Raw genomic sequence first — 26,981 nt, forward strand, 5'->3', positions numbered from 1 at the left:
GCCTAGGGTCATGCAGCCTGCAGCCTGTGAGAGTACTAAGACAGTCTTGTGATTTGGAAAAATACAACTTCCCAGCTTCCCTCCTGGTTTGAATCAATGGTAAAGTGCTTGAGGTGAACAAATGGCAGGTGCCAGGAGACAGCTACTGTCCATGAACAAGACAACTTTTCACAGTGTGCAGTAGGATAGAGCAAGTTTCCCTATTCAGTGAAGAGGGAGATACAATCTTAGGAAGATCTGTGCTGGGAAAGAAGGAGCTCTCCCAAAAAAGCAGCAAACCTTCCCACTACAGAAGCTTTGACCAGTGTCCAAGTTTGCTCTAGTTTGGTACAGGAAATGGACAGACCTAAAGGCATCTATACTGCTGCATTATAGCAATATGAGAGCTTTTGTTCCTCCAAAAATGCTTTCTCACTGTGATAGTAGCAGAAAATGTGTTTAATGTGGACCTGTCTTTACGGAGCAGTCTCCACAGAGCCCAGGTGTGTTTACACCAGCGAGGTGCTGCTGAACAGTCAGCTGAGAGCTCAGGTACACAGGCTGGTCTCACCTCCCCCACGCTTCCCAGGGCCTGAGGAGGGGATCACCTTGCAAAAGGAGCCTATGGATTAGAGAGTAATACAATGGATCAAAAAGCAGGAGAGGGCACATCTTTTCAACCCCACAGCAGAACCGCTCCCTTTCACCCTTCTTGAGTGAACATTCATGTGAATCCTTTCCCTGCCGCTCAAAGAAGAAATTACATTATATGCACATTCCAGAGAATGTTTCCCAGCAGTAATAACCATTTTTAACATACATTGAGCTTGGGAGAATGTCTACAATTTTACAGGCAAATGCATGGGTGGAGCTGTGTTTTGACCCACACAGGAAAGCTGTAAGCTGACATCAGGGTCGCGTTCAGGCTCTGGAGTGGAGGTGGCCGGCGGGCTGGGGAGGAGGATGTTCTTGGCAGGAGCTCCCTACCTCTTTGATGGCAGACATCTTGATGTTCTCATAGTAGTGCAGCGGAGCATTGGGTGAACTCATGTCATAGCCAAACCCAGCTACCGCCACCTCATCACAGTTGTGCAGCGCCATGGTTATTGCTACGCTTCCCAAGGTGGGGATGTTCTGAGAGGAGAGAAAGCAGGAAGGGAAGTCATTAGCAGGTTGCCATTTTTATGATCCAAGATTTCCTCTTATTCTCTCTGCTCACGGGGGCACTGCTGCTACTAAGCAGAAAATCAGGAATGTGGTGTTTGGCTATATTCAACCTGCCAGCTTGCAGGGTTGATAGCCTCCCAACTTGTAGGGAAATTAATGCAAATGGTCAGACTCCCCTTCCACAACTTTGCTGTCCTGAGAACAGGGCAGCAAATGAGCTGGAGGATGAATCCCAGGGGATACATTAGCTTTCTGAAATTAAAACAGATAGTGGGTTACAATGTTAATGCACATTACTGGCTTCCAGCTAGGCTAAGGAAGAATACTTACCCCAAACAGGTCACCATACAGGAGCAAAAGTGAGGAACAGCACAAACTCTTTATTTTACTGATAGTAAAAGCAGTTTAAGGTTGTTAAACAGCTCTGGGAGATGGAGAGAATATCAGGCAGTGTTCCAACATCCCTTCCTTTGCCCAGGGGCACCATGACAGTGAAGGCACTCTGGCCTGTGCCATTCCCTCCAAACCACACAGTGAGAGAACAAGGAGCAGTGGGAAGCCAGTCAGGGATGGGTGGTAGCATCCAGGGGACGCCCCAACTGTCCCTTCCAATCTGTTGACCTGTAACTTGCTCTGAAGTCCAGCCTCAGCCCTTCCCATTTCATTGGGCTCTGCCAAGGCCCCGTGACAGCAGCTCCTGTGTGTTCTGCTGGGACAGCACAGTGTTTCCAGTGTAAAATCCTAGCTCACTGACTTTTATAGCTTCCCTTTAGCCACATAAATCCAGAGGCAACTTTGCACCATGGGCTAGGGAGAGGCCGAGAAATCCACCCACATCGTCATTTGTAGAGTATCCACACTGGCCGTATCGAAAATATCACGAATTCAGAGGACATGCTCAGACACTCACCAAGGCTGACAGCTCTTAGCTGAGATGTAGAAACCAACTGCATGCTTATATTTTTCATTTACAATGGTTTACCCTGAACTGGTGAGCAATACTATTGCATGTTCAAAAAGGTTGGGAACAATGTTTTGAGTTTCTGATTCTCATTTAAAGGAACTGGTTTTTGTTGGCACATGACCTTCTCACTTCTGATTGCCTGACCAGTCTGAAGAACAATCTTTTCCAAATTAAGAATGCCACCCTTATCCCAGCTGAGATGTGCAGAGCTGGGAGCACAACTCGCGTGCTATGTAGGACTCCACTACAGTGGAGTGACTCTATTCTATTAGTGACTCTAATCTAAAACAAACAGGCAAAAACTGCTTATGGCTAAATCAATGAGACATTAAGTTCAAACATTTGCAGCACAACAGTAACAGAGCACATCTGAACTGACAAGATCTTAAATCTTCCTATTCCAGTTCTAGATGTTGGGAAAACCAGCAGAATAATTTTGTTCTCACTACTTAATTTCAGCTGATACTCACAAAAACAATACTGGTTTTATTCTAGTTACTTTAGTTAACTGTTAACTCACTGGTAACCAAAAAAAATCAAGTAGGGGTTTCAAAAAAATGGGAAAAGTTTATTAGGCAAGGATAAGAACACTGCCCCAAATTTCAAAATATCCAAGAACATCCTGTCTTTCCAGACATGACAGTTTTAATTCTGGTTTCTCAGCTCTGTGTTTTGCATAGAAGATGACATTTGTATGTCGCTGGAATTGCATCAGCTGGTAAGCGGACGTGCCACAGAACCCTTTCCCTCAGCAGAGCTGTAGTTACAGTGTCCAAAACACAGTGAGTAAATGGTTACATCCTTGAGACTGTGTCGTCATTGGGAACATGATGGTGTTAACACCACCCACACTTGCACTGGGCCCATTCCCACGGTACCGCTCAAGGGAGACGCAGGGTCTTTGCCTGGAGGGAATTTCCCTGGCCAAGTTAACATTTAAGAGCTAACTTTCTAATGTGAGTCTTGCAAACCACAGAGAATTAATCACACTACCCAACCTCACGGGAGGACAGCCAAACTTTCTTTCAGGCATACTCTGTTTGGGGAATAACAGAAGACAGAAATCGAAAGTAAACTTTCCTTTGGTCGCCAAATATCGGCCTGACTTTATTCTTTCTATAATACATCCAATGGTATTTATGGAAAAATAGGAGGTAATTTTCTCATCTGCTTCTGTTCTTCAGCAGTTCCTGACATGCCACTATCTGAATACCACCTGCTCTGCTCTCAAAAATGATTAAAATACCAGAGACTACCTACCTTCCTAACCTCTTGAACTGTAGTAGATATATCTGATTTGGCCCCTACAACTATCAGAAATTCACAGGTATCCTTAGCAAAATACTTTTGCATTGCCCTAAAAATCACATCTGGAAACTGATGATCTGATGACAGTTTCTTAATTAAATTATGCCTTATTGATGTTAGCACCTCCAACACTGTGGTAGCTATAGTTTAATATGTGTCCCCTTTGAAGACAGAATTCTGCATCCTTCACTGGTGAGATGCAGCCTCACATCTCACAGTTGCAGTCAGAATCCTGTGGGCTAGAGAGATGCCTCTTGAAAATACTGTCAAAATTAACACCCCTGCTATTCACTGAGGGCAGCGTTAGGGCAGCACAGGGATGCTTCCAGAAACTTACCCACTGTAAATGGTGTGGATAACACCCCCTGCCTAACAGAAGAACATGGTAGAAAGTCTGTGGGCACCCACATGCGTGCCCAATCACATACATGTAACTGGGACACTTGCTCCAAAGTGCTTATCTTTAAAAAAGGGGGATTAAACAGTAACTGGAGAATTAGACAGTTTTGAAGAAAAAGGAGCTGCCTTGAACAAAACTATTAAAGAAGCACAATTGTTGATTAACTAAGTGTCATTAATAAGTCAGTACAGTACTTTAGTCCTGATTTGGTTTAAACTACAGAAATTGAGCCCTCTTCTCCTGTGGCAGCCTGCTGAGATTCTGCAACGCCTGCCCCCTGTTGAAAATGAAGCCCTGCCTCATGCCCAGCTTGCAGCTTGGGAAAGACAACACCTTGCAAGATCTAGGGAAGTGTCCCAGGCTGTGCTGCAGAGAATGCAACAGAGCAGCACTCTTCAGGTCCAAGGGAAAGGGGTCTCCCCTCCTTTCCTCTTAGCAAAGATGTGGCAAACAAGAGGAGACTTGTTTTAGAGAGGAAATGGCTATAACTACTCCCTGGTTGCATCTACACAGCTTCCAAGCTCTCCTGACTGTACATATAAATTCATCAGCTGCTAACCTCTAATCTGGACCTAATGGACCATATAAAACCTATGGGGCAACCTGGGGGACAGATCACTCCATAAGAAGTTGGGCATCATGGACATGGCTGTGCCAAATCTGGCTTGCTATGCCCTGCACAGTGCATCAGTGCTATCTCACCACAGACACCCTTATGCTGTGCCCCAAAAACATACCAAAGCAACCACCACACCTCCGGTGCTGAATTATGAAAATAAAACTCTCTCAAACAACTGAGCAGGCCTCTTGTTATTTGAGGCCTTGGCTAAGACAAAACCCCCAAAATTCCACCATCTCAACTCAGGAATAATAATAATCTAGTGCTAGGCCAGCTCAAAGGCTGTCTTCCTGCTCATGGCCCTCTGCATGCTTGGGTGTCCCTGTATTACCAAGCAGTGCCGCTTTCAGCCAAATGGTTGAGGAGCTACAGCCCAACAGCAGCCAGCCCTGAGGCAGGAGCCTCTTGGGATCCTCCCAGCTGCACAGAGACTGCCCAGGGCACGTTAGACCATGGGGCTGTCTGGAATGACCCAACACGGCCACTGCTGCAGATGTGGCCATGATGAGTCCCTGACCTGAACTGCTGCCCAGCAAGCGGTGTAAGCTGGGAATGGCAAAGCCCAGAAATCATCAGCAGCCCTCTCCCCTTGACAATTCTCTGTCACAAGCATTGAGCTTGGCCTTGCAAGCTCTGCATTGCCTGCTGTGTGTCAATGGTTTCTGACCAGGCTGAGGCCCATGGAGGTACCAGGCTTAGCATCCCCTCTCCAGCACCTGTAAACAACTACAAGGGCAGCATCACTGGATAATGTGTCCAGAACTGAAAGCCCACATTTTCAAGCCTAGCTGCTTGTCTAAGACCAAACACATGGAAAATGTAATATCTAATATAATGCTCTCCAGAGATCAGCCCTTTGCCCAGTCCCATTTGAGAGGACACAGCAGACTGACAGATGAGCCAGGGATGACACTAAAAGACCGCGTGACAAACAGAAGCAGAAAACACAGCAGTGGTGAGTGACACGTCACCACAGCAGTGTGGGCAAAGCCTGCCTCAGCCTCTGGAGCATGGCTCCTTCCAGGGGTACCTGTCCTCCGTGGTTAAGGAGAGCACATATATGGTGGATCTTGGTGAGAAAAGTGTAAAGGCAAGACAGGCAAAGATTTCTGGCCTTGTGCTGTGTCAGGGACCAGAGCAAGCTCTGTGCAGTGCAAACACAGACAGTTTCAGGGGATCAGAAATGCCTTTGGCAGCACAGACATAGGACAGGCTCTCCTAACTGCTCCTACACTGCTCTCTGCTGCAAGCAGGAAGACAAAAGGCTTCACCTCAAGATATTGATGTTTCATCTTCCATTCTGCCCCCTGAAGAGGCTTTAAAGACTGACTTCTACTCACATATGGAAAGAAGTCAGTCAGCAGAAATGAACACTGGAACTCCTCTGGACTCTGTTGAGGCTGCCCATTACCTCGTGGGCTTGTGCTGAAGACCCAGTGCTGGTGACTGAACCACGGCTGGAACTGCTCTTTGCTTGGTGCATGTGAAAAGCTCTTGCTGCTTTTCATTCCATGCCTGGGTCATTCCTGTGTCACTGCCTGCTGGACTGGAAGGAAATGACTGCTGTAAATCTGTTTTTAGAAATATTTGACTCCCTTAATATGTTAAATGAATTCCAGTTATTTATGGGATTTTACTTAGTTCAGGGTAAGACTTATGGATTGTTCAGACTATTCCAATTGTTACCTTTTTCAATAACAGGGTAAGTGTTACTGAAGAATAAACTCCCTACAAACAATAATGCACCTGGATATTCAAATTGTTTTGACTACTATACTAAATCATTTGAGGAAAAACCCAAAATTTGCTTACCTGGGAAATATTCCTACCTTAGTTTTATCAGTTACAGATGTGATCACCTAAGTGCAATGAAGTTTTCAAAACCAAAGAAATACAGAACAAAACTATAATAGTCATCACAACATACACAACAATCACTATATTTCCTTTTCGTTTCTTTATGTTTGCATTGGAGCAAACCCAAACCTACCCATTGTTTCCTTTAGCTGAAAAGTGTGGAAATATGGCATAGAAAGCAATTTAATATCATTCACTGTGAGCAGGCAAGTGCCTGGCATTCTGTGGAGTGGTCCCTGTCACAGGAGCTTACAATCCACACTGCTGCTCCTAGAGCTACCTCCAGCCATGGACAGAAACAGCTGCAATAGTGGCTGCAAAAGAGAAGGGAGAGCATCTGAGTGCCCTTCCTTCAGCTCCCTTGGTTATCCCTTGCTGTGAGAGGGACAGAGCCTGCAGGACTGGCTGGCTGCAGCTGAGCAAAGGGAAGGGCCAGCAGCTGGTGGCTGGAGACAGGACAGCCCAGCAGGTTCCCTTCTGCCACTTCCCTGCTGAGTTCCTGAACACCTAAGCCCAGTCCAGGTATTTTTGACCACATCTAACTGATGCAAAAGCTCTGATTCACCATTTGCTATAGAGCAGATTCCTGTGCAGTGCAGGAAGTATTTCTAAAGGACTTAAGGACTTCACAGAAGGCAAGCAAGGGCATGACTTTCCTATACTCTACCTGCTCTGTGATAAGAACATACATGCTCACCCCATGTTAAATGGGAGTTCATGGTCTACTCTTTGAGAAGCAAACCCCTTGTCATCTCATGTGCACAGGCAGGTGGCTGGGCTTGTGCCAGGAAGAGGCTGCTGTGCATTTACCTGTTCCCCAGTACTGGTTTGTCTGAGCAGCTCATGGACTGATCCCACTGCAGGGGAACAGCCCAGCCCACAAAGCAGATGTGCTGCCTTGCAAACCCAAAGCTTTACAGTGACACTAAGTCTCTACATTTAACTGGCTGTAGCTGCAGTGGCTCCTTATCTGTCCTTCTACCTGCTTTAGAAGATGTCATTAGGGTGCAAAAAAGGGAGAACCACATAACTGGAAAGGATTAAGTGGAAGACTGCTCTGCTCCCACCATCCCCAATTCTCTTCTACTCCACAAAAACACAACAGGTTCCAAGACACAGCCCTCACACAGTCATAGTCCAGTAAGAACAGCTCAGGAGACCAAGTTTGCTGACACCTGGGCAACTCATGAGAGAAAAGGTCATGATGATGAGACAAGGGAGCTGAAAACTGCCTAAGGAGCAAAGGATCCCTGCTGGCACCTCCAGAAAGGCTGCCTGCCCACAGGAAAAGCCATCTAAGAGCTATGGGAAGCCCTGGTCAGAATGTGCTAACACTCCAGCATCAGAGGTTAATCCCTGAGCTGTCAGCACTACACAGAGGTGCTAATCCATGGCTGGGTGCCTGAATCAGCTTGGTAACACCTCCTGCACATGGCTCCTCCTCATCAGGTTAGTGCTGAGGCTGGGTGAAGTCCAGAGAAGGATACTTTATCTTTTTCATTTATAGGTTCAACCATTTCCAGTACATGAACAAACAAGAGGCTTACAGAGTTGGGTTAAATCATAAACAGATCCATGGATGCACAGCACCAGCACAGAGGGAGAAACAAACACTGCAGTCTGCACTGGAGTCCTCAGACTTCTGAAGTGCTCTCCTTTCTGCCTCACACCAGGCTCAGGCCTCCCAGAGGAGCCAGAAAGACACTGCTCCAATGGCTCTGAGGGCTCCTGACTGGACAGGACAATGCAGTTCACACCAAAGGCACACAGCAGTCACCATCCCTAGGGGTGTCTGTGCACCCTGCAGTGACACCTCTGAGCTGATGCTTGTGCTTGTCCCCCAGTAAACTGCCTGCAGTGTAAGGGGTGCTACTGCAAGCTTGAACCACCAGCTGCAATACCAGTGATGTTTGGTTTCAAGCCCCAAAGACCTGTATATACAGAACTTCCACCAGAACAAAAATCACATTTGGCTAGTGAGAAAGCCAACCCTGCACCCTGCACCTTAGAATTCTTTAATCAGAAAGAGGGTATTACGAGATCTTTTTTTTCATTTTGTGCTAAACCATCTTCAGGCATTAACAATTATTTTCCCCCAGACATTGCTAGGAGCCAAAAGTTTGTTCTTTATCATCAGCTTATCCCAAGAAAGAGAAGTCCAATACAGTATGGAACAGCTCTCCCACTCTTAAGACTTCAGTAGGACTGAAGAAAACTCCTGAAAAGCTTTACCAGTCCCAGAGAGAAGTCACTATTCATTGTGAGTGTGAGTTTTGCTGCTTGCTAAGACTTTTGGCTGCCACTGCCATGAGTGCAATCAAAATGCATATCTGAGTTGTACCCCACTACTCTACTTCAGGATCATCTGGCCCAAATTATATTATCAAAGCAGAGGATGTTACTACATTCACCCTTTATTGAATCCTGGGAAAAACGCTTTGAGATCAGCCTCAAACTATTTTACAAGCTCTGCTCAACCTTGCTGAAAAAGCCCTCAAATTACAAAGTTAATTGGCAGCACATTGTTACCATATGTGGTGTGCAAGAGAAGCACTGAAGTTTATTCAGGCATCAGAACCAAAGGAGAGTGGAATATTACTGCTCTTTATGAGGATTTTGTGTTGGCCTTGATTACGAAGGCATCCCCAGCCTTGATCCTCCTGTGTGCAGCTTGCCCAACACAGCACAGCACACTGCAGCACGGGGGCACCCGTCTGCCTCCAGCCCCATTTCCCAGGAGAAACTCTGGATGCACTGCTTGCTGTGCTTTTGCTTACTAGTCCTCAGCATTCTCCTTTTCCATGTCCAGATGCTTCTTTCTTGAGTAAAGTTTTCCAGGCTACCTCTCATCATTAAAGCACAATCCCAAACCCAACCAGCTGCTGGGTCACACAGGTTTGGAACAATCCTCCTTGCTGTCCCACTTGTCTGGCTGGACCTCTCATAAATCTTCAATAAAAAATGGATTCTTGGTCTACAGGCTCTGATTTCCACTTCTTCCATTCAAAATCTGAACAAAAACAGTAGCAAATTTGTATCACCAGGGCCTTACTCAGACTCTTCCCTCTTTACCCTGACAACAGCAGCTCCTGTTGGAGCCTTTGCACTTACAAAGCTCTAAACTTTGCAGTGGTGCAGCAGAGTTCACTAAAGTGTGAAGCCCCAGCAGCTCCATGACAGCAGTCCACAGCTGATGTTTGCAGCAAAATTGTAGCCACAGGCCAGAAACACTCTGTTTTTAAACTCTGACAGAATCCCGGGATGCGTGTCCTTGCACAGACTGCCCAGGCTGTACTGACATCTCAGCCCCACACAGGCACCTGCAGAGCTCCTGCTGCCCCATCTGGAGGAACAAACTACAATTCACACAGTCCACTAAGGGTCATGGGCAAAGACTGCTTGCCCCTAAGAACCATAAACTATTTTTAAATGCTCAAATGGACTTTCGTGAAGTGAAACATCAGGTTTCAGTTAAGATGCCTTCATTTCCCAATCTGATGTGTGTTAAACAACCTATCAAAACCTCATAAACTTCAGTTCATAGCATTTTCATTTCCGGATTCCCTCTTTTCCTTTAGTTTAAGTAATAACTTGTGTATTAAAATAATGTGTTTAAAAAGAAAAACAAGTTGGAGGAAAATAAAGTATGATGGTTTTTGTCCTTTATTGGGGCAGCACTCCTGATTTTCTGGAAGACACATCAAGACCACATTGTTCTAAGGGTAAGTTCTGGAGAATGCAGAGAGGTGAAGTAACTTAATTCCTAGCTGACTGGAATATTTGCAATAAGATACCTTCAGTGCACAGAACAAAAATCCAGAGTTCCCAGAATCCCATGACAGCTTCTGTACACAGCAGTGCATTTTCCAAAAGGCCAGTTCCATGTGGCTGAATCTGTCTGCACATCTTGCACTTTGCATTTTGAGGAGGAAACACCTTATCTCCAGGCTCCCACCCAATCTGACTTGCACAAAATAGAAGTCTCTAATATTCCAGAAGTCTTCAGGATATAAATGGAGCATGGAAAATGAGGCACTATTCTGTCTAGTCCAAACCCCTGCAGTGACACAGCAAATCTCCTGCACTGATAGCAATGAAGGGACAATACCAGGGGCAGACCAAGCAGACCTTGTCCAGCCAAAGTGCCTCTCTCTGGGTTTGTCAGCTGTGCTAATGTGCCCAAAAATGTCACGTGCGGTCTCTATCATCAACTATATCACATGTGTACAGGAGCAATTTACCCACCCAAGTAATACTTACTCTAATGGTTGATATATTACGTAGAGCAAATATAAATAGGTTCTGAGGACAGTGTTGCAATGTGAGATAATCCAGAAAACCCAAGGCACCACCTACTCCCACACTAACACTCCAAAAAGCTGCACTGGGGGTGAGAGATATGAGAATGACCATTACAGAATTTTGTTAATAAATATGAGCTGAAACTGTGGTTTGCACTGTTTTCTTTTGTGAGCTTTTACATATAAAACTTGTTGGGATAAGACCAGAATTTCTTACCAAAGGCCTCACAAAGCAAACCTTTACCCTCTTATACTCTAAGTCTGGGATGCAACTTCACAGTGGCTTTCAAGGCACTGCTAAAGTGTTGATGATCCCCCCAAAAGCCTTGGATCAGGAAGGTTCTTGTCTGGGTCTGAAGGAGTCTGAGAGCTGCCACTGTAACAGAGCCAAAGTCCTTCCCTTTCAATGTCCAACAGTGGAGGCCCAAAGTTAAAATAAGAATGGTGTAAGCCTCCTCTGATGCTTTGTCTCACATCCTTCCCTGAGGTTTTGCTTCCTTTGCTGTATACCTACCCCTCTGCCCATGAGGCCGTTGTTGAAAGGCAGTCCAATGAAGCTGAAAGCTGCCTCCTGGATGAAGTAGGGGTTCAGGATACGAATCTCGTGAGGTTCCCTGGGGACACGGGTTGCCACTGACTTCCAAAAGCCATCAGAGGCACTCTGGTAACAAAAACAGAAACAAAAAGGAAAAAGAAAGATAAAACAACAAACAGAATCATATACAAAATAGAGCAGATTTATATTATTTTATTTTAAAAAATATTAAAATGCACTACTGCAGCAGTTCTCATTGTCTCTGCTCACTGCCACAGGGCAGCAGTATAACATTGTAGGGGGCCTGTGTCACTTGGAGAGGTGGCATCAGCATAGACTGATGCAGTTGAGCCAGTCTGGACAGTAACTGTGAGGAAGACAGACATGCCAGGGCTTCAGCATGAATTACCCCCTCCCTGGTGCCATCTTTTCATTCTTATTGGCACTTCAGCTGGTTTGATCCATGAATTAAACATTCCAGCACATCCTGTGATCACTCCCACCTGCCTCCAAGGAGATACACCATTGGATAGCAAATGCTTTTAGGAATGTTCAGAGAGATTAAAATGCCTGTACAGCCCTACTTGCAGCGTGAGCTACAAGCTTCCCACTTTATCTTAGATTTGTCCTCCCCTGTTAGGTTTTATGTGAATTAAGCTGTAAGCTTATGGAGGTATCATCTTGTCTTGTGAACAGTCATGAATGTTCACAGTACAAGGGAAGAAACAACCAAGTATGTCTATTGTTTTTACCTAGTTCAAGTTTTCACTCTGCAAACATGGAAGAACCGTGGCCTCGATGTGTGCTGCACTCCTGGACAGCCTGGCCTGGGGAGGGGCTTGTGCCACTCTGCCACATGGCTTCCCATCCTTGCTCATTGATGGCTTTGCATCATTGCTTCCCATCATTGACACCTTCCAAGTGTCAGCAGGTAGAGCACAGAGTGCCCCCAAAATAACCAGAGGCTCTGTGATCACAGGACTCCGGGAGCAATTGTGTTCCAACGTTTCACTTCTGTTTGGGTTAATTCAGAGCAAGGCACAGGGAGGATGGAAGGAATTTTAATCTGCTGATCAGCATCTTGGGATAATCTGACTGAACACCTCCTTCTTGAAGCATTGAGCCATCTTCCCTGAGATCTTCACGACAAGAAACAGACACTACACTACATAAAAGGGACGCACTCTGGAATTCATTATATACACCAGTTTTGGGTTGCTTGCAGCTTAGCAGTGACTTTACAGCTGCTCTCAAGGCACTGGTGAAAATGTTATTATCCACTGCAAAATCCTCAGGAGCTTCCTCTGCCCAGTAATGATCACCCACCCCTGTAATTACAGACTGGAACTCTGCCTCAGCCAATGCCTGCTGCTTTTCACACGCTCCTTGTACAGTGCTCAGCTCCTGGGAACTCTCACACCACGTGCTGCCAAACACCTTACAGAGTGTTTTTATGGAACAATCCCATGGATATCTTTAGCTGCTGAATTTCATATCCTGAAATTGAAACTTTGGCAGGTGGCTTGTGCAAACCTGAGGAGAATGCACACCATCATCCAAACCACCACTCTAGGAAAGCCAAATCCCATTGCTATCTGTGCCCCCTCAAAATTGCCCAAACACAACACACTTTTGACAAGCAGGGCAAGCATCCCATGGGTTTAAGTTCACATTTCAACAATGGCCAAGTGCCCTTGGGACACTAAATGGAAAACAATTCTTAATTATCACTCCTGTTCTTTCATTATAGTAGAATTTGAAAGAATGCCTGGTGTCAAAGTACTCTAATACTTTCCATTATAACACATTTTCAGCCACTGAGTGATCTCAGCATTTAAAAAAACTAGGAAAAAAACTTTACAAATATTAATAAAGTCCAGCATCCATTTGACCAAGGGATTTGAGGGATTTGGTATGCTAGCCGGGTTTTGAGTCCTTGTGAAAATTCATTAAAAATTGGATAAATATTAAACCTTTGGAATTTCCTAAGGGCAAACGTAAAGCAGAGGTCTTTCAGTTCCAGGAAAGGACAGAAAAAAAAAAAAAAAGAAAAAGTCACAGACTCCACTTGCATTAAGCACGCTCCAGGTCTCACAAAAATGAAGATGATAAACAAAAATCTTGAACAGCTACTCATTCAGTGAAGCCATCTTATCATGGGCTTAAGCAGGCACACCCTGGAAAAATACTGTGTGACCTTGAAACTAAAATAAATTTATAAGTTCAATTACAATTTCACATACAATTCTAAATATGGCATTGCCCAAATTTTGTGAACAATTCAAGCCAAAGGTCTGCAAGCTATTTAAAGTGGACAGAAGGTGCCTTTGTTTGGACTTACACTCCATAGGAGAGTCTACATAAATTCTGGGATTTAAGTAGGTTCTATATGGCTTTTACATTACACACAAAACGTTACATAGAAAAAAATTAAGAGAAAAAGAAGAAAGGTTATAAACATTTGAGAGTTTTATTCCTTGCTGCTGCTGCAGCTGTTCAGAGTACAACCACACATAGCACCACTGTCCCTTGTCCCAGTGCTGTGTGAACCACGAGGACCACACCTGGGCTCCTCTCAGTTAGTTCAATGGCAGTGCAAAATAAATGTGGGTGCATATCCCTAGCTGGAAATACACCCAGTCTGCTTTACTCCCTTCTGTTTGGCTGTTTCTCCTGTTGTTCTTCATGACTATTTCCCTAAGCATTTCCTTCAGCTACCACACTGCTCTGAAATTGCTCTGGCTTCTCCCTTCTGTCTCATTTCTATTTGCTCTGTGTTCTTCCCTGTAACCTTTCCAGGCAGTTCCTCTGAGATTAGTTTTGAAGGACACCTGAGGTAGTCTTTCATTTTGGTGCGTTTTCCCGCTGCAGTTTCTAAATCAATTGCAGGGAGGACCACGCAGTCTCAGCAGGCAGCTCTCACTCCCATCTATGCAGCAGGCAAAGCCCTGCGCAGTGCTGAAGAACCAAAACCTGTTTTCCTGGCTTACAATTAGAGAGAAGGCAGCCTGTGGTTTGGCTCTCCAAGGCCCGTGGTGCTGAGCTGCTGAGGTTTTGTTGTGCAGCCCCTCGGGGCAGCTGCAGAGCCCCGGCAGCCCCGGCGCTGCTCCCGGCGCTGCCCCTCAAGGCTCCGCTCTGCCGCCGCGCCTGCGGTGCGTGTTCAGCCTGATCGCACCCAGATGTTCAGAGAGCTTCCCAAAGCAATTCCTTCCCTTTTTCTGGCTGGGAGGAGACGCCAGGAGCAGCAGGCATGAGGAGGGAGGGCACGCTTCTCCTGCCAGATTCGGGAGTTCAGACTCGCAGCGGGAGGCTGGGGGCATCCTCTGTGGCTAAACCTGCAGTGCTTAAGGGTGGCCTTGTCACGATATAACTCCTGTCCTGATCAGCACAATGATAAACCGTCAGAAAATGAGTGTGAAAACTGCTTAGGCAATGCTCCTGCAGTGCCTCGTCACCTCCTGGTACCGAGGCGGAACCCAGAGGGTCCAGGCTGGAAACTGTGTATCCTTGTGTTAAGCTTTCACTGTTATTACTTGTTGGTATTACTGGGCACCCGGGGTCCCTGTCACAGATCAGTATTCACAGTGCCAAAGGCTGCCAAAAAAAGTTCACACAATATATGCATAAAAAACCAAAGCATCACAGAGAGACAGACAGGAGAACGTAACTGAAGAACAAGACTATGAGGGCCATGGCATTTTAAAGCCATCTTGGAGTGGTTTCAAAATTGTATAATTGCAAAGGACATCACTAAAGGCTTTAGAAGAAAGTATTTTTAAAGTACAAAAGAATTTAGACAGGCCAGGGCTTTCAAGCCAGTCTCTTGTACAGCTCTTATCCAGCAAGAGAGGCAGAAAGAGACACCACCTCTACAGACACCACACCAGGAATAAACTGGTACAGACATGACAAACCAAAGATAGGAGATTAGGAGGAAGGGATAAAAAATGGCAGGGCTCACTAAACAGCTCCAGGACAAGACAATCCAGCTGCAACCCTTCATTCTGTCCATTTGCAGAACACTGAAGGCTAATAGGCACAGCCAGTTGTAAACTATGTTTTGTCTTCATTCAGTTTTCCATCTCCTATTCTCAGATTTACCAAGGCAAATCACAACATTTGCTAAATAAAATATGGAAACTCAGAACCTCAGCCAAGAAGCACCTCTGTGGAAAATACAAACCACTAGAAGCAGGCTGAGTCTCCCACAATAACAACATTTCCAACATACTGAGCAAAATGAGAGGCAATGCCATTGCACCCTGATGATACAGATGCTGCCCCTTTTGTGGCCCTGTGACAGTACTGGATTTAGGAGTGCAAACAGCATCGCTCATTGAGACTTCTAGCTCTGATGGGGGGAAGGAAGGGGACAGGAAGATTGCAAAGGTCAGCTACATGCAACATGAACTCTGGGTGTGCAATACTGTGCTGCAGAGCAACCAAATGAAGGGACTGGAGAGGCAGCCTGTGGTAAATACAGATTACTGCTCTTTCAAACTCTGCTTACACCAGAAATGGAGAGGAAGAAGGACATGAGGCAAAAAAAACGTCAAGGGATGATGCACCAGTCACAAGACTTCACTGTGCCTGTGAGCACATTGTTAACTGGAATCTCTGCCCCCACCAAGGCTGGAATGTGGTTTATTCTCTACCCGTCATCCACAAGCTCTCACTGTCACACAAACAAGGTACAGCAAAACCACTGCAATCCATCTGCTTTTGAAAGATTTCTGCTCAGGCATGACTGGATTAGACATGGAAGGTGTGTTTCCACTAGAAAATAACCATCTTATCAGCCAGTGCTGCATTTCTCAGCGGTCAAGTAGACACAGAGGCCTAGAAAATGCACTTCTGCAAGTGGTAATATAAACGAAGTTGCATCATTTGCACTGATTATCAAAGCAACGAGGAATTTTTAGCAACAAGAACAGAGGTGCTGAGAGCCTGCAGTCTGGGTTAATGGTCAATTGCCAGACCCACTAGCCCACACTTCAAGCTATATTTACCCAGCTTTCTAAAAGCTATGGAGAACTCCTCACCATCCTCTGCACATGGCTCTGACAGCCAGCATTCATTCTGAATGAACCTATCTCCAGTTTCTAGAGCCTAGAAATGCTCTAGAGACTAGTTCCACTCTTATCTGCCTCACTGAAAAGCTCTTACTCTGCCTGAAGTAGGAGCATTGCTCAAGCCTTTCCCTCATCTTCTCTTTGTTCTGCTGTCAAAAGAAATGCAGCTCTTGAACTACCCAACAACATGATAGTTCTAATTTTTTACCAGTTTTGTTTCTTTTCCAGAGGCATCTTCCCCCTGACTAAGTCTAAAATCAACTGGCTGTAATTTCCCAGTTTGTTCCCCTGCCATTATGCCCCACTTGCCAACTGCCTCACACACCTAAAAGAATTCTTGACAGGTTATAAAGCCCACAAATTAGTTTTTCACTAATATTTCTCAGTGTGAAACCCAAATATATTTTATACCTGGCAAACAAAGGGCAGCAAAGCATGATGGAGACAAAAGCACCTCAAAACATGGCACTACTAGAGGTTTTTTCTTTTTAAAGCAACGATATTTTCTTCTCTGTTGATAGTGCTGAGCTAATGGTTCACTACATTGGCTAGAGATAAGTTTCTTTAGGCATGATAACAAAGTGGAAAACCACAAGAGAAAGGAAACTCATTCCAAGCAGCAGTTGCAAACTTTAAACATCGTGCCAGATGTGTCACTTACACAGCACCCTGGCTACACATGAAACTGGAAGCTGTCCCGTGCAGAGATACCGGCTCAGACAGCAGCAACTTCAGTGGTGACAAAATCCACCTGGGACATCAGGGTGGCACTGGTGTCTCACACACCAGTTTGCTGTAACTCAGCAATGTGCTCATTCCCATGGATGTCAGGAAGTTTCTGCCCTGTTTACCTGCAAACATGTATTGTGGATAAGCAGATAACATATTCAAATAGGCCTACTGAATTTCCAGCTTCATTTGACCTACATAACTGAGTGCTACAGCTAACCCAAATACAGACACGTGGGCCTCCTGTGTGGCTGGTCTAACACAAGCTGCTGTCTTCTGATTCACAGGATTAGACAGCACAAGGCCAAGACCAGCTCTAAGGAGTCAGGAGAGCAAAGCTATTTTTATGACATGTTGTAAATGAAGAGGAATTCCTCCTAAAAAAAGTAATCTCATGGTTTTATCCATGTAACTGAGAGCAAAATGTGGTTCACAGTTGTAAGATAACAAAACGCCGTCAAAAATTGTCCTGTGAAGAGAACAGAACTTGGAACATGTCAGAGGAGCTGCAGAAAAACTGAAGATTTTTCTGATGAATGCTGTTTCACAAGCTGAAGCATAAACGATGGCTCACATACGGCGTGTCGGTAGACGTGTCTTCTATGTGCAAACAGGGTGATGGACAGACTGTCCTCCAGACTCTTTTGTTCAAAATGTAAGCTGGATTTTGAGCCAAAACTTGAAGAAATATTCCTGTTCTGAAATGTCTTAGGAAAGATGGGAGTTTTTAGGGAAATGAATGGATTTAGATAACTTATGTTTGCTTTGTAGTTTTTTGTCTGTGTGTAATTATCCTTCAATGAAAAAATATCAAAAGTAGTAGAGTTTCAGAAAAATCCTAAAGAATAGGCCCTATATCATCATTATATACAGGGTGTCTTATTCCCATAGGGACCAGCTTCTTTATTTTGTTATTATTTTTATGACATAGTTTATGAAATGTCATACTCATGTAATATCTATTAAAAGGATACCAGGGCTGAAAGGGTCAGATTCATGCAAGTAATTACTGAAGTAGGACCATCTTGCAATTTCAGTTCAGGATTGCTGTTGAGAACCCTGATTTTCCAATCTTCCCACAAGATTTTTCTTATATCACCATGTATCTAAGTGTTTTACAAACCATATTTGCACATTCTGAGCATCTCTGCAGTACTTTGTGTGTATAACATCTCCTCAAGAAGAGCCCCCAGTGTCTGTAACGAGGAGACCATTCTTCCTCCTCACATTTCCTCTCTGATATTCATGTTCTACAGCTCCCACAACCACTCATACAAGGCTGAATGTCTTACATTACAGAAATTAGTGCAAATCTCAGTCTTCCCTCTCCACTAGATAGACAGCTGTGTTCTAAGCAAGCCAGGATATAATTATGTAATTAAGGATAACATCTGCACAGGAGAACTGAATTAACATTGAAAATGCAATGTTATTTTTTTTGCTTTTTTAAACTTTTGGCAGCTTGATTTCTATAATCATACAGCACTTTAATAAGTCTTAAAGTGCCAGTGTTTTGGAAGTTTTCTGCCAGTTATAAACCCTTCTTTTCTTTGCTATCCCCATCACTCCTGCTCTTGCCATGTCCCAGACCAGGCTACTGCTCCTTCACATTGCCTAGATGGCTGGGAGGAGGAAAAGGGGTTCCTGAGAGCCCAGGAGACATTCCCTGCTCCCTGGTCTGCTGCCCTTGCCCCAAACTCTTTGTGGAGAAGTAACTGATGAGAAAATCCTGCTTGGTTCTTACATCCCTTGAGATATTGCATCCCAACTAACTAGGAGGACACCTGACAGGAGGACAGGAGAGCCATGGTAGGACTGAGTGTGCCCAGCACCGACAGCATCCAACAGCCCCCATGGAACATCAGAACAAGCCCTGGGATTTCACAGAACAGCAGGAGCCACACAAGGCTGAAGAATTGGACAACCTCAGCAAAATAGTGTGGGAGACTTATTTTTTTTTAAAAACAGGGATACAACTGTGCATTTTCAGTAGCCTCATCTTGAGACAGCTGAGTTATTTCAGCTGAACTCTCCAGCTGAGCCAAACATGTGGAATGGAAAACTTCAGCTCAAAGATGCCAGTGTAATAAAACGATAAAACATTTCCCCCACTGCTTATCACAGAAAACATGAGGTGATCCCAACTATGATTCCAACTACAAGCTCAGCTACCTGCTCCACTTACAACCATATGCCTGCTCAGAAGAAAAAAAAGTTGAAAAAAATTTTAAAAAGCTGCCTTTGCAGGCTTGGATGACAAAGCACAAGGGCATCCCAGGGCATCTGAGGACATCCATCAGCAAAGTCTTTTTTGGGGAGCTGAACTGGTTCATGAGTTTGAATACAAACAACAACTCATTAAACAACACATATTTAGACTAAATTCTTGGCACATTACAACAAAAAAAGCTAAAGGATCACCACAGGAAGAATTACGGCCTAAATACCCTCACTGCTTTCTGGAGTTATCTGACAGTGAGACTCTGGGGAATTTTTTACATTGTTTTTACAGCAAGAGTACACAGAAAATCTGTCTTCCCCTATTTTGGCATCTTTGCTGAAATGAGAAGCCAAATCATTTGTATATTCACTGAGTGTTCATATAGAATATATACAAATTATTCAGCATCCTCTAAGAGGAGAAGGCAGAAAGGTCAAAATAACAAGAAACTGGGAGGATGCCAGGAAGCTCCTGCCCTACTTTGTTTTCTAGACTTGCATTAATAATTGGTGTTTTACAGAAGAAGAGTTTTTAAATAAGATTATTTAATATTCTTAAGAGATTACAATTTAAATAAACTGTAATCCAAACAGAATATTTACATTTGAAGAGTTTTTCTCTAAATAGCGGAATTGTTGATTGCTTGGGCCAGGCTCCATATTTTCTGTCCTTGTCATCTTTGGGCAAAGTTCATTTAATCAAAAATGGTCAGAACACAAGTGATGGTCAAGCTGAGAAAAACTTCCAAGTAGACCTACCAAGTTCTTGTGCACCCAACAGTTTGGCCATTTTCCTTCAATTTTATGCCTCTGACTAAATAAATAAAATGAAGATGCTAACAGTTTTACAAATCTGTCTTAATTAAGAAGAGAAGAAACGCCCTCAGACACATGGCATAAATCACAACTGCAAGAATAGAAATACTACCAAAAAAAAGTCAGGTCTTCCCTAAATCCCTCTTGCTTACTGCCTTCATATGGTTTGGTCTATTTTCACTTCTGCTGTCAGGACAAGTGTTTGCATTAAATAGCTGGGAGTGTTGAGGCAGGGGTGTTGCTCAGTCAGGAGAGGAAGGAGGTCAGGGATGCACACCTCACACACAGGAGATCCCTCTCTCCTGCAGAAAGAAGCTGCCATTCCTCTTGGGTAGAACCAGAAGCACCACACACAGCTGGAGCACAGGGGGAGAGATAAATTTAGGAAGATAAAAGCACACGGGGAGTTTGGTTACCTCAGTGTTTATTAGAGCAGACTGAAGATATAGGTCAACCCCCTGTCCTGGAGCCCTCAGTGTTTCGAGGCAGAGAAAATGTTACAAATTGCTCAGACAGCTTTAACTATGCAAGTAATCCATGGAGCCTGCCAAGGAACACATGTGTTTCAGGCATAAATCGTCCAATCTATTCCTTTCTGAATTAACATCTGTCATCATGACACCATTCAAAATGACTGAAGACTGGATCATAATAACAACCACACATCTTGGATAAATATTTACTGTTCAGACTTTCTCCCCCCCACCACTTTAAATAAAAAATGCAGATCGCAAAATTCCTGGAGCTGTGAAAGGGGAGTCTCTTTTCAGCCACTGACAGAAAGCATGTGATTTCATTTACAAAATCAAATTAGTGTTTCTCCCCTCCTCTGTGAGTCTTCATACCCCACACCAGTGAACTTACAGCATCCTGTGGTGTTGCAATGCTTCCCAAAGAGCTCTTCTGGGGAATTTTGTTATGCTGGAGGTTGCTCACCTCAGAGACTCCACAAAACCTTCTCCCTCTGGATGCAGAAACAGATCTGGCTAATTGTGCCCCAAGAAGAGAAAAATATGCTGTGACCTTTGCAGACAACTGGATAAAGTAAATAACTTCCATGACAAGCTGTCAGGTGTAGTACCGGCTTGCTACCCTGCTCCCCACAGTCAACAAATGGGTCACAGAGAGTGAGGACAGGGGGTCCCAGAGTCACAGAACAGGAGGGTGGGAAGGCAACACGAGAGTGCAGCCCTGCCCTTTGTACTCCCAGGACACAGAATTTTCCCAGATACTGGATTAAGTCTTCATTATAGAAAAAAGATGTCAGCAGTCAGTGCTCCCCTCTGTGAGTATGTCATCTGAGAATTTTAAGGACAGATTTCTAGGAAATTATGTGTGTTCAGACTGATTTTATCTGGTTGAGCTTCTAGCCACCACATTCTGCTATTTCTTCTCAGCATGGCTGAGAGAAACCCTGCTGACATCTTTCTGAACATCCTGCATAGCACGGAGCAGTGCTCCTCCATCAGCAACTTCTTCTTCCAGTCCTTTTCTCTCACACTGTTTGACTGGAACTTGATCAAGATATCCAGTCTTGATTTCAAGACATCAAGAGCAAATTCATCAAGCCTGTAGGGCAGATGTAGCAAAAATACTTATATTGATATAAATGTGCTGCCTTTTTTGGTCGTTTGCCTAGCTTCAGATACACTTCCTCCTAGAAAATTAAAAAGTCTTGTGAGAAAAAATGTTCCCTCTAGGTAGAGAGAGAGACTACAAGTAAATCCCCCCAAAATCTCATGTGTAAGCTAAATAAATTGAACTCTGTAACTAAATAAATTGAACTCAAATCTCCCAGACTAAGGGAGGCTTTGCAGACTTCAAATGATTGCTGTAGTTCTTTACTGAAGTGCTAACACAGAATATCTCTTTTCTGCTAGCAGTTGCACGAATAGCCAATACCCTCTGGGTGACGTTTCAGTTTCACTGTTGGAGATGTCCTGGCACTTTTTCCATGTGCTGGATTCACCATATGGAGGAACATCTGCTGCACATGTGGGCCATGCAATACCCTCAGCAGGCATGGGCTGTACTGGTGGTAAAACAATGTCTGGCTGGGTGGGAGACACACACCTTGCTGCTGGGGAGGCCAGGTGGAGGCGAGGCCACGCAAGCAGCAGGAAAGTTGGGGAATAACTGAGACCACTGTGCTGCAAAAGGGAGGACACAAATCCACAGGCAATCAGGCAGCTTTGTTAGCTCTGCTGTTTAAGGAATTCTGTGTTTCATTAAGACCAGCAGCAGATTTGGAGTTACTTTTTCACATTGGCTCAGATATTCCAATCAAGGCAGGCAACCTGAGTTTACATGCACTACGACCTTGAAATGCACCTGCCTGGATTTGCATAATAGTGGTGTCTGAATATTCTCAGAGCCTGCCAAACAGAGTGAGTGCAACATGAGCACCCTCCTGGTGCTTTTTCAAGACATCTGCACTAGCTCTTCAGCTGGCCCTGACATTGACTTTTCAAGATGTGGAAGAACTGCAACTCTAAATTGCCCATCTTTTTTGAATTGGTTGAGAAGGAAGGAGTGATCAAATATTTCGGCGAGAGCAGCAACTGTCAGCTGGATGGCAACAGACATCAGAAGAGATTAGATGGTGACAATATTAGGAAGAAATTGTCTCAGGATAAAGCAGGATGGGGAGGCAATCTCAGAAATGATGTCCTACTAGGGCAATGATACAGTCTTTTCAGGGGTAAATCCTGTTTGGGTCTCTTCATTTAAGAATGATGTACAAGAATAGAAACTAAAGAAATAAAAATCTGACTGGAGCTCTCTGGTTTTCACGTTACAGCTGGGATTACTGAGCCAGAAATGAAGATGATGCTGTCTTGGCAGATGTGGGATAAAGGTTCTTTAAGGACTGCTGATGCCTAGCATGGCTAAATGCTTCTCCTTCATTAATAAAAGCACAGGGCAAGGATGACTGGTGTTAGGTAACAGCAAGCAAAGCAAGGGACAAACAAAAGGACAAAACCCATGCATGGTGTGGGAAAGACTAGAAGGGCAGACATACCAACAATTTTTACTTGAATTTTAAAGAGAAACTGTCTTAAATTATGTCATTCCTACAAGTACAGACACTTTGCAAACTTTTGATACCTGGATTTTTTTCATCCAGGAAATAGTGTGGTCATGTGGTCATGGCTATTTTCTATTTTCTTCATCTGCCCCATGAGCTTAGGTGAATGGTTACAGACTTGGAGATATTAATGGCTACCCAATCCAGGTGGACAAGTTTTATTGCCCAGGACACATTCACCTGGCAATATTAAATGCTATGAAGGCAGACTGCAAAGGCACCAGAGCAGCCCCTGCTCTGCAGCAGGACCAGCTGATGCTTGAAGTGCACTTACAGACACCCTGCGCATGCCTGGGTGGGAGCAGCTCTCTGCTATGTAGTGACCTGCCTAATCTCATTACCCTGTTGCATGCAGGTATGTATGAAGGGCAAGCTCCAGCCTGCACTTTCCATACCAACAACCTTCCTTTGGGAATCTGGCCAGGAAGTCTCCCCCAAGGCCCACGTTGCAAACTGGGTCATTTGCCAACAGGATGGTCCTCACCAAAGTACTACCTGAAAGCTTATTAAAAATCACAAAATACACAACTAAACTTTTCTCCCTCTCTTGATCAACAGGGACAATATTTTATAAACCATATCTACATATTTTCCAGCCTCTCTTCAAACCATGACTGGAAAAAACTGGCTTACCTTCTCTCATACTTCTCCTTAATCTTCTAGAAATTGCTCTCATCTCCTAGACCAGTCACAGAGAAGGATTCTTTTTCATATGTAAGTCTTCCATGGTCCCCTTGGGCCATTCCTACCAATGCACTGCAATGGTGAAACAGCTCCTGACCATGGCAACACAACCCCCCAGGCAGTATGGACTAGCTTTCTACACAGCCAGGGAGATCAAAACCTAAAAATACCCAAACAGTGATGTCAAAACAATCATACCAGAAAGACAAGCTAACTTATAGCTACTCTCTGGCAAAGGAATATGGAACATTCTCCACAGAATGCATCACAGAGACTCTCCCACCTCATCTTCTTGGTCAGAGATTTTATAGGAGCCAGAAAAGTCTGCTTCATGTTTTCACTTTCTTACAAAGCATTTTCTGTGCTTCAACATTTAGTCTTGGTTCAGTTGCCTTGACTGAGGCACTGAACCATCCTGATGATGTGGTAAGGTATTCCCTGCCACAATTCCTCCCAGAATTCCCCCACACTCTGTGAGTGGAAATGGTTTTTAAACCATGTGCTAGGACCACAGGACAACCACCCCTGAAAAGGCTTTCTTGCCTCTTCCTCACTGCAAGCCTCATCATGCCCCTTGTGCAGGCTGCTTGCCTTACTCACCAGCCATGCCTTCCTAAATTATACTTCTGAAGAGATTAGTTATAAATAGCTATTTAGGTGAAAACTCAAATTTGTGAAAGAAATGAAACAACCCTTAAGCTGACTTCTCAGTTCAAAAGCTTTTCTCATTTATGATGGAGCAGCTTTTGTTTCCTGTCAGCTGAGTCCAAGGAGAGCAGGAGAACACAAGACAATGCCCACCCAGGCACATCTCTAAGCAGATGGGCTGAAGCTGTGTTTCAGCAGAGGATGAGGCACCACAAACCTGTAACCAAACTTTGCATTTACAATGCATTAAGAAAACTGGTAGTGGATTTACAGCTCCACCAAACCAGAATGCTGTTTCTAGAATCTTCCCACATGTCTTTCTCACAGTCCTTTAAACCCTGATAAGACCCACTGTACACAAGACATCTAAAGCAACAAGTCTCTTGGAGAAGAGAAGAGTAAGAAAATATTTGCAATTCAAAAGCAAACTCTGAAGTGAATCTGCCAGTAGCAGTGGCTACTCAATTCATCACCAAAGGCAAGGGACAGCACTGGAAAAAGCAGATTCTCCCTCTCCTCCTAGTGCACACTCAAAGAAACTTCCTGCTCACGTGCTGGTCTCAGGTTCCAAACAAGCTGAAAATACATGCATGTGAAAGAAGCTTTCCTTGGGATGGGACAGCAGCAAGAGATTCACAGCCTCACTGTTTTCCTGAAGGTGACAGGAGCACGATGGCTCCTCAGGTTTGCTTTAGGATGTAAACCAGCCCACAGGTAAGGCTAGTTCATAATCTGAGGAATCCAGTGATTCCAGGGAAAACAGCACACTACAGGGCTGTGACATTCACAGGCTGCCCTAGCAAACATGCAGCATGACAGGGCCATTAACTCATGGAAGAAGAGGAGCTCTAAACAAAAGCTCAGCAGACAGCACAAGTGCTGGCAGCAGTCTGCCCTTGGCTCCAGCACAGAACGCTTTCTGATTGTGCCAGGAAGGTATCATAACACACATTTTACCACAACTAGGAGTATGCTGTTGGGTTAATATAATAATGTAGTCACCCAATAAAAAGTTAAATAAAACCTTCCCCGGTGCCACATCCACAAGGTCTCTGTCACATGCTGTGACACAGGAGCAGGGGTTATACCATGCCCACTGCTGAAGGATGATACTGTTGGGCACCACTGCTGTGTGCCAGTTGTCAGAGGCATGTCCCTGCAAGGGACAGACAACCCAGCCTGGCCTCACTCACAGGCAGGTGCTCACTTGCTCCTATGACTTTCACTATCAAAGAGAACTTCTGGGTGCTGCAGGCACTTTCTGCATAAGTGACTCCTCCTGGCAAAGGCTGCAGAGATTCCCACTGGAATCATCCACAGACTCATTACCACATGAGCAGGAAGCTTGTGAGCTGCCAATTTCTAGTGGCACCTTTGCCCTCACTTGGCTGCTTTATTGCCATGTGCCAGATGTTCAGGGATGTGAGCCCTAGCAAACAAGAGAGCTCCCTCTAATTTACTAATGACAGCCAAGAAACCACCCTGGAATTGGCCTCAGTACCAGGCTGAGATGGCTGCTTTGTATGTCTGGAGCTTGTAAATTCCTGTTTGTTTCGGGAAGCATCTACTCTTCATGCAATAGAGGAACTTTCAGCTTTTGACCATTATTTTAAGAGCAATATATGACCAAGCCTCTAGCCCTCTGCAATTCCTCTGATACTTTGTGTATTCAGAAACAGTTTCTGTCACTGAGATACCCAGGTGGACGCAGAAGGGTACAAGTGGTGGGAAGCAGCGGGGGTGGGTCACAATATACATATAGATTATGTCTCTTGCAAAAATAACAGTCCAGGAGAAAGTGTAACTGTTCTGAGTAACTGTCCATGAGTAATCCCCCTCTAGGGATGCACTGGCAGCAGTTGTTTCATCAGCAAAGGGGTGCCTGGAAGTGTCACAGGCTCTTACAGCAATGATTCCAAGTCAGCAGTGCCAGAGCAGTCACCACAGACGCACGAACAGCTCCCATCTGTGACCCTTCTGCAACAGCCGTGAGTTCATGGAACTGCAGGCTCTGGGACTCCAACCCACTTCCTTTCCACTTGTACACTGACTTGTTAGGTCAGCATGGTGCAATACTCCCCTCTGCTAACCATGTCATCCTTCTCCATCCCATACTCCTTTTAGCTGCAATCAGTGCAGTATTTTCTCCTTTGGTTTATTCTAATGCTTGTCAAATGACTGAAATCCAGTTACCAGCATTTTAGTTGCTCAGATTCACTCACTCTTCCCCTTCTTAAAGGCAGGTCTACATTCTCAGGCGATACACTATGTTCTGTCTTCCTACAAGATGTCAGTCTGGAGTGCCAGCTCAGCCAGAACTCTGTGATGGAGACTACCTTTCTTTTGCTGCTGACAGTCAAACTGTCCTTTTAGCCAAACCTGTCCTTTTTCTAGATAAATGTTTTCTCTCAAGTTTTTTTTACTTGCTTCCAGATATTTCTGGTTTAGTGTGAAATAAAAAGCAGTCGAGCTTTTACGTATCCTTAGGTCCATATTCCACGGCTCCTGTGCATGGATATAGTGTCTCCCAGGGCACTAAGGCATCACACAGATATCCAGTTGCACCAGACTGTATGTGACACATAAACCTCCCC

The 26,981-nt window shown here is 44.6% G+C and overlaps 1 protein-coding gene across 9 annotated transcripts in view; it reads right to left on the bottom strand.

Annotated features, from left to right (window-relative positions):
- ST3GAL3 (ST3 beta-galactoside alpha-2,3-sialyltransferase 3) overlaps positions 1-26,981 on the bottom strand; it is a 182,780-nt gene that overhangs the window by 15,284 nt on the left and 140,515 nt on the right. For all 9 annotated transcript variants that reach the window (XM_063407265.1, XM_063407262.1, XM_063407267.1 and 6 more), the window contains 2 exons: positions 11,110-11,256; positions 967-1,113 (listed from right to left, as the gene is read on the bottom strand). In XM_063407265.1, the coding sequence (XP_063263335.1) occupies positions 967-1,113; positions 11,110-11,256 (294 nt within the window). The remainder of the gene's footprint in view (positions 1-966; positions 1,114-11,109; positions 11,257-26,981) is intronic.

This window comes from Prinia subflava, chromosome 10, assembly GCF_021018805.1.
Source record: "Prinia subflava isolate CZ2003 ecotype Zambia chromosome 10, Cam_Psub_1.2, whole genome shotgun sequence".
NCBI lineage: Eukaryota > Metazoa > Chordata > Aves > Passeriformes > Cisticolidae > Prinia > Prinia subflava.